At 40.3% G+C, this 8,283-nt stretch overlaps 2 protein-coding genes across 2 annotated transcripts; one reads left to right on the top strand and one right to left on the bottom strand.

Annotated features, from left to right (window-relative positions):
- The first annotated feature begins 6 nt into the window (after nt 1-6).
- Nucleotides 7-3,908, top strand: LOC102203341 (low-density lipoprotein receptor-related protein 2-like). The gene is made up of 9 exons (XM_005755538.1): nt 7-55; nt 235-325; nt 475-542; nt 1,351-1,468; nt 1,578-1,698; nt 1,881-1,988; nt 2,484-2,600; nt 2,700-2,771; nt 2,865-3,908. Exons 2-9 carry the CDS (start codon nt 255-257, stop codon nt 3,033-3,035), a joined length of 846 nt encoding a protein of 281 aa, XP_005755595.1. The 5' UTR covers nt 7-55; nt 235-254; the 3' UTR covers nt 3,036-3,908.
- A 940-nt stretch (nt 3,909-4,848) lies between these two features.
- LOC102203631 (retinol dehydrogenase 7-like) lies at nt 4,849-7,604 on the bottom strand (the record flags this gene model as incomplete). Its single annotated transcript, XM_005755539.1, has 4 exons — nt 4,849-5,069; nt 5,161-5,324; nt 6,044-6,302; nt 7,274-7,604. Coding segments are annotated over 4 exons (975 nt in total), but the record flags the coding sequence as incomplete, so codon positions are not given.
- Nucleotides 7,605-8,283: the final 679 nt, after the last annotated feature.

Here is an 8,283-nt window from a genome sequence, read left to right as displayed (position 1 = left end):
GCCTGCCCGCAAGGCTCCTCCCCGGTGGAGTTTGACTCCAACGAATGTGACGCAGGTAAATAACAACAACTGCAGTGCATGTACTGTCTGCACCCTCACATAAGCTGGGGTTTCGCATCAATACATCCATCCTCCACTCGTGCTTGGCTGCTCCTGTGCGGTTTTGAGAGACTGTGCTGTGATATTGTTTCATTGTTGTTGACTCTCTGGTACGCCTGGCTTTTGCTCCTGCAGCCATTGAGGCTCCTGTTGCAATGCCGCTTGCATGTAGATGCATGAATGGTGGAACCTGCTACACTGATGAAGGGGGCCTGCCCAAGTGCAAGTGAGTTCATGTGCCACGGCCATTTTTACCCATCGCTGTCAGTGATACCTCATATCTTTGGAATTTTCCAGCACACTTTGGGTTGTTTTACCAGTGAGGTTTTCCTGCGGCTAAAGATTGTTATCGCATTTGATCATGATTCTGTGCAGATGTCCTTATGGCTATGTGGGCAGCTACTGTGAGATGGGAAAGTCGAGGGGTGCCCCAGCAGGAACAGGTATGGTCGTTTACTTATAAGCTAACTAACATTTTTTAATGTCTTAGTATTGAAACTAGACCCAGTGTTATTGTTAGCCAGTAGCAGCTATTTGCCACTATATTGTTATTGGCATTAGAAAGAAGAAATATTTAAAGAAGAGACGGGACCTTTCAATTTCCTTAGGGACTAATAAAGTATTCTGATTCTGATTTAACTACGTTACGAGTGTTGACGTAGTATAGTTTGTCCACCAGAGGGCACTCTGCGACTTTTGTCGCCAACTCACTGTTTGAAAAGCGACAAGCAACAATCAGCTGATCTGAGCAAATCGCAAAGAGTAATCTGCGACTTGTTGAGAGATGAAAAGAAGTTTATTTATAAACTGCATTGTCATATTATCTTAGTAAGGGCTCATAAATAACTACACATAAATGTTTCACACAGAAAAATATTGGCTGCTTTTTAAATCACCAAATATCAGCATCAGTCCTGTATCCTATATCCTATATCAGTCAAGCTCTACTTAAAGCAATAAATGTGAAGACGTCACATTTATTTACTGCTTATTTGCCTAAAATTTTAAGGTGGGAACATTCTGGCTCAGCATTTGCAGAATTTGTTGAGTGGATGAAATCTCAGAGTTTTTAATAGCTAGCTAATTAACACATTAGTTTGACCAATGTTTAACATAAACTAACAGGTCTGCTAAAAGTCACAAACACTAATGGGCTTGTCAGCAAAATGTTATTAGTCACGTTAATGATCTGCATCTCACTGCGAATGTCCTGTATCATGAATCTGCATATTTACCCCCTTTTTCCTTTAGCTGTAGCTGTTTTATTGGCAGTCATTATCATCCTGATTACTGGAGGTTTGGCTGTTGGAGTTTTCCTCAACTACAAACGAACAGGCTCTTTCATCCCCTCCATGCCCAAACTACCCAGGTTTCTACCACTTCTTTTCGGTTCAGTTTTTTTCAGTTAAAACTGTGATGGAGCTCACGGTATAGATTTCAGACCAAAGTTCAGGTGTTTGTGTTTTGTTTTTGTTCAGCCTCAGCAGCTTGGTGAAATCCGCTGACACTGGGAATGGGGTGACGTTTCGGTCGGGTGATAATGTGGATCTCGGACCCTCACACGTTGGAGTGTCATTCATTGACACAGGCATGCAGATGGTGAGTCTTGGATAAATGCATACAAGCAGCTAATCATTTCCAGGATCACTAAAAGTACAAAATGAGCGTTTTTGAACATGTTCGCGTACAACTTCAAGAAGTGCTTGTTTGTGAGCTTAACAAATATTTAAAAGTTCAGTAATGACTATATCAACAATCTCACCATTATAATATCCCCATAGGATGATCATTTTGCCATGGAGCCTGGGAGGCAGCCGATTACATTTGAGAACCCACTGTATGCCACTGGTCACGTGTCTGGGGACCCTGCTGTTATTCATGCCACGCAGGTACTCACAAATGAATATCTTTTGCACTTTACAGGTTAGAGCAGGGACTTTCAGACCTGCACAGCTTGTAGAAATTAATTAAAGAAAACGAATAAGAATTGAAATTGGCTCTAAAATCATTTTGACTAACAACCAAGTAAAATAATAAATAAAAAAGAAAGAGGTTCACAAATTAACAATAGAATAGAAGCAGATAATATACTTACATCCCACCACATTAAGCCTTGACCCTCTGAGGTTAGTATCTCCTTATGACTATTATACAAAGTGTATACTATACATTTATTATGAAATAGAAATGAACAATATAAAGAGGAACTACTGGAGATCCTGTGCTGCCAAAATAAGACTAATCTGGTGCCTCTATTATGTTACACAAAGGAGGAAAAAACAAACCACAAAGACATCGCTGTGTATTTTTTTAGATTGTGTTTTATGAACCTTTAATTAATCTGATTTATAATCATAAACTGCTACATTTTTGCTTTAAAACAGGTGACTGTGAATGTGAGCGGTGATCAGCGGGAGAACAACTTTGTAAACCCGACTTACCGTGGAGACCCGAGCGTAGGCGTGGTAAACACGTCTACCGTCAGCACCCAACCTGTCCATGTGAATATCATACGTGCACAAAGTCAAAAGAAATCTACTTTAAATACTTTTAAAGCACCCGTGCATGGAGCCACCTCAGTGACTGTGTTTTGTTTGCAGGAGTCAAAGTGGAGCTTATTCAAACGAAAATTAAAGCCAAGCACCACATTTGAAAACCCTTCATATTCAGAGGTATGTCCCGCCATTTTCTAAGATATCAGAAATTAAACAGAAAGTTGGGGTGGGGAGGGGCTTCTCTTTTTTACCGTCTGTGCTGTTTTACAGATGAGTGATGAAAAGCCCGTAGGAAGCAGCGGGGACTCTTCTGCCCCTGAGCCATCTCCGTTTGCCCCCCCTGCCAAACCTCAGAAGAGGGATCGCCCCAACACCTTCTCGCCTACCGAGGACAGCTTCAAAGACACAGCCAACCTCGTTAAAGAGGACAGTGATGTATAACCCCTCTCTCGCGGACGGGAATCGAAAAATGAAACACACTTTGCACAGAATTTATTTTTTTATGCAGCCTGTGTACAAAACTCAAATCGTTTTAGGAGAGAAGTACATCTCTATAGAACAAAGAAAAACGTCTTCCGTGACTATGCCTTCTGACATTTCTTATGCCAATTTTGTGTTAATGTTTTTTGTTTCTTTATCCTGATGTACGATATGTATATCTTTGCACTGAAGCTGCTGATAGAAATGTTAATAAATATGTTGTATATTTGTAAATTTGGACAGTAAGATTTTTTTTCAGAAATATTCTGGAATAGATCCTAAATAGTTCGGCGTGAAGAAAATAACACATATAAAAGGCGAGCTGCATTGTGAATGTACAAAATGATCAAAGGAAATTGGAGAAATGCGATGGGTAATAATATCTGTTTCACCACTGAATATATACCTCATTTCACGGCTTAATTGAAGCAAGACAGATTCGATTTTATATCTCTTCAGTATGTGCTCCAATATAAACAGATGCATAGGCTTAAATACGTGTGCAAAGCATACTTTTATCCTTCTTAATCAAACTCATTTTTACCTTACATCACCTTTGCGACTTTTGAATTGATACGATTGTTTTTTTAGTGATATTACTGAAATGAATAATGGCCAAATTAGTTTGGAACAGTACTTGAATGTGCCCAAGTCTATTGCGTGGATATGTAGTTGATCATCTTAAAGAGCAATATACAACCCAAGAATACAGATGTAGACATTTTCTAATAAGTTCTTTACAGATTGATCTATGTTGTATCATAATGAGGACAAATAAAAAATGTTATCTGTGAGGAAATGTCCAAATGGATTCAATTTCTGCTGCTGAGACGTGCATGAATAAATTTCTTATTTTGTAACGTGGTCTCTTTTTCTTCACTTTATTGTTACGGTCCATCTATTTTCTAGATCTTAGGGAGGTCTGGGGGCTACGCCTTGGACACCACACAAATGCATAGAGGAAGACAAAGATTTAGGGTCATGTTCATCCATGTTTGCCCCTTTCTGCCTTGAGAGCTGCCTTAATTCTTCACAGCACAGATTCAGCAAGATGCTGGAAACATTCCTCAGAGATTTTGGTTCTTATTGACATGATAGCATCACACAGTTGCTGCAGATTTGTCAGTTGCACATTAATGGTGTGAATCTCCCCTTCCACAACAACCTAAATGAGTTAGTGTTGTCCTGCTGGAAGTTGCCACCATAGGCTGTGGTGTTTAAACAATTTCAAATATATGAGCTTAAATATGCGTGCAAATATATTTTCTTGGCACACTTTAGGTCCTTTAGATCCACACCATTACACCTCCACCATGAAACACTGATACAAGACAGGACGGATCCACGATTTCATATTAATTATGTCGTATTCTGACCCGATTAACTGAATGTCACAGCAGAAATCAAGACTCAACAGGCCAGTCTTGTATTGTTTAATTTTGGTGAGCCCGTGCACATTGTAACCTTAGCTTCCTCTTCTTAGTCGATGGAAACGGGACCCGGTGGGGTCATCTGCTGCTCTAGCTCATCTCCTTCAGTGTTTGATGTGTTGTGTGTTCAGAGATGCTCTTCTGTATATCTTGGTTTTAACAAGTGGTTATTTGAGCTACTGTTTTATCTTTTTTTGAATCATCTTCTCTAACCCCTAGAGATGGTGTGTGGGAAAATCTCAATCAGCTTTAGCTTAGGGTGAACATGGTCAACATATACACAGGAGAGAAGTAATGACACAGTCATACAAACTTTTACAGTGATGGTAAAGGCTGTCTGCTATTTACATCTTTTGTTTAGGAGAAGGGAGAATCACATTGACTATAAAGTCTGCAATGAATGAAGGGAGGTAGGACAAAGGGATCCAGAAAAGCTTTGCGTCCCAGCCTGCTGCGTAACGTGTGCGTGGGAAGCGAGCGGTCAGCGCGTGCTCCATGCACCTCGTCACCTTAGAGATATCCGGACTGCACAAGAGTCCCATGGAGAAGGTCTGAGCTTTCACATCTGAGAGATCAATAATCAGATAAAAGTGATCTTACAGAGCATCTGTTTAGCTGATCTGTAGCTGATTTAAACAAAGTGCACTTTTACTCACACTCATCAAAGTATGTAGCTCCATATGAGTCTTTCACATCTTGAGGGAGGCGAGACCACAGCCTCCTCAGGTTAGCGTCAATAAGATCAATGCGGGTCACGTTAGTCTTGAAGAAACCGGGCTCGATGATGCTCACATTAATACCAAAGTGCTGCATGTCCCTCCTGGTCATACAAAGCAGACAACGTGTCTCTTTAAAGCAAGTGAAAGAATTTTACTGAGCACTTCTCCATCAGTACTATGCTGCGGCATAGTTAATATGTGAGTATTTTCAATCCTTTGATACTTTCATTAGACTGTGGTAGATGTCATTTCTGCTTTATTATATTTTTATGTGTATTTTTATGTGTATGTATTTTTTTTTTATAGGCAGAGGTCAATGGGTCCATTTTTGGACAAAAGGTCCATTAACAGATAACAAATATCAAATATTTGTTATTTGAAAATAGGCATGAATTCAAAAGCTTTGGAAGTGTTTCTTAAAGCCTGGTTCTGCTGGAGGTTTCTTCCTGTTAAAAATGAGTTTCTCCTTCCCTCATAGGGGGCTTCTTATTGTTTGCGTTTTCTCTGTATTTTGGGGGATTATGAAGTGCATTGAGATGATTTGATATTATATAAATAAAACTGAATAAAAGTGAATTGAAGATTTCAGCTCTTTCAACTACTGCTAACATCGCTTTATAGTAGTCTCCTGATCTCCTCTTAAAAGATGCGTAACTAACTGTAGTGTGGAGTTACCAAAGCATCAGGACACTCACATTATTTTATTGGTCCAATGTCACCAAAACCATCTTGCCTACCCAAGTGTTAATCCTTTTTTTTTTTTTAATTATGACTTAAAAAACCCCACCTCAGCAGTATGTTTTTAACCACATGTTCATACCTGAGGCTGTCAGAAAAGGCTTCCACTCCCCATTTGGACAGGCAGTATCCTCCACCAGTGAGAGACAGTCGTCCCAGAATACTGGCTACATTCACCACTCTGCCCCGGGCTTTCTTTAAGAGAGGCAGAAACTGGAGGGTTACGTCAATCACTCCTAACAGATTCACATCCAAAACCTTTGTGAAATCCTCTAACTTCATCCATTCTGATGGGCCGATGGGTGTCGATCTTCCTGCATTATTCACCAGACCCCACAGACCTGCAGGATACACAATAACGACCACCAGAAAACAGCTCATGACCATCATCTTTTAAATCTTTTGCTTTGTAATCTTGACAGATTAAACTGCTTACAGCCCATGCAGATGCTTCTCTGCATCTCCAGATGTCAAACACTGACCTGCTGTGCAAGGTTTTAGTACAAGTTGATCAATCTGCTATCTGTTCAACCCTAGAGAAGAGTATGAGATGCTCCACATACACAGGTTGGCCAAATTTTGGTTTGTATCCTTTTCTGTAGGCATTTTGTAAGTATGGCATGAAACTTCCTTGTGTGTGTGCTAATATGCATCTGAATGTTGGATGAAGCCAGGTCTATAATTCCTATTTGCTGGAGTAGACTCATTGCAGAGATGACTTTGGACATCTTTTGCATACAAAATAGTATTTTTTCCCAACTTATGTAAAATTTGTTTGGTTCTTGTGGAAAATCAGATGTTTTTGCCCCCTGGGTTTTGAAAAATTTGAAAATCTATGTGGTGAAAATCTGTCATTGACACACTGAACATCTGAGAAGCAGGTGAAAACAGACATATGGGTTCTTTTCTAATGATCTATAAGATAAAAAGGTTAGGAGCCACTTACATAGAGCATGGGCCTGACAAACTGATCTATGGCATTTGTTTTACACATTTGCCACCTTTATTTTTTTCAGTAAAAATCTTTTTCATAGATAAAATCAAATGATGGAATTACTTTTTGCACATCAGTAATAACATTTGTTTTCAGCACATGCTGTCCCACAGTTGGTAGTCAGATCTCAGTCTACAGTCTTGATTTATGTCAGAAGCAGGTTTCTCCCTCCCGTTTAAAAGGCAAGATGTGTTACATGTATCAGTAGGAGGATGATGGGTTGATGACGGGATGGACCAGCTTGGCTTTATCTCTCCCAGTGCTTCACTCTGACTGGCACCCTATCAGTGTGCACCCCCTGCTGTCCGCCCGGCTCACCTCGCTCTCCGACCTCTCTGCTCACAGACTCCACCGCCTTCCTGATGCTCGCGCTGTCCGTAACATCCAGCAGGAAGGCCTTCAGTCTGGGGGAGGCAGTCGCTGCCAAGTCTGCGGCACCTTTCTCTGTGAGGCAGGCGGCCATGACTTGGAAACCTTTTCGGTCCAGCTGTTTGGCCAGAAGATTCCCAAAGCCGCTGTCACAGCCTGTGATGAGCACATGTTTCTGGCTGAAACCATCAACCTTGTAGGAATCTCTGATGTACCAGCGGACGGCAGCGAGCGTGGCCAGAAGGAAAACACAGGTTAGGGCCAGGTGTGACAGGATTACCTAAGACACAAAAATTACAACTAAAATGAAAGACTTCACACATTCATAATGCCATCCTCTACTTTATTTTATTCTCTGGATAAAGTAATTAATTTATACAAAAACAGAGAAATTGTCTTACCCCTGCCAAATAAGCTGCTAGATTGTCTGTAAATACCTGACGGGAGAAACATTCAAAACATTTAAGCAGCAGTAATAAAACATGAATTATACACACGGCCTCTTAATGTTTGTTTAGCCTCGTTTTATTTTTCATAAAGCAGAGCATCACATGAAAGTTCTGGACATCGAAGAATAAAGCAATTTAACACTTAATAAATGAAAGATTTAAAACTTGTCTCAGTGTTAAAGCCTGTAACCAGATTATCAAACCAGGGCGCCACTGCTATTATTTAGCTTCAGCTCCCCCTTGTGGCTCAACTGGTTATGGCAGAATTACATAGCTTTTAAAGCCATTCACAACTAAGTGAGCCCTTAACCCAGTATTGAGTAGAACAGACTGAGATCTAAGAAAATGTAGCCACACCTGATTAATATGTCCCCAAATGAAGTTCAGTTCACCCAAACAGAAAATTGGCATCTACCCTCACAGGTCTGAAAGCTGGAAGGTTAAACTGAGTACATTTAATCAGTATGTCTTGATGCATTCTCAATCATCCAGGTAAGTAAATCTCCAAAA

This window comes from Pundamilia nyererei, unplaced genomic scaffold (genome assembly GCF_000239375.1).
Source record: "Pundamilia nyererei isolate P.nyererei 1_Seehausen unplaced genomic scaffold, PunNye1.0 scaffold01828, whole genome shotgun sequence".
NCBI lineage: Eukaryota > Metazoa > Chordata > Actinopteri > Cichliformes > Cichlidae > Pundamilia > Pundamilia nyererei.
The sequence above is the reverse complement of the archived record's forward strand: the minus strand, read 5'-3'. Positions and strand labels throughout refer to the sequence as shown.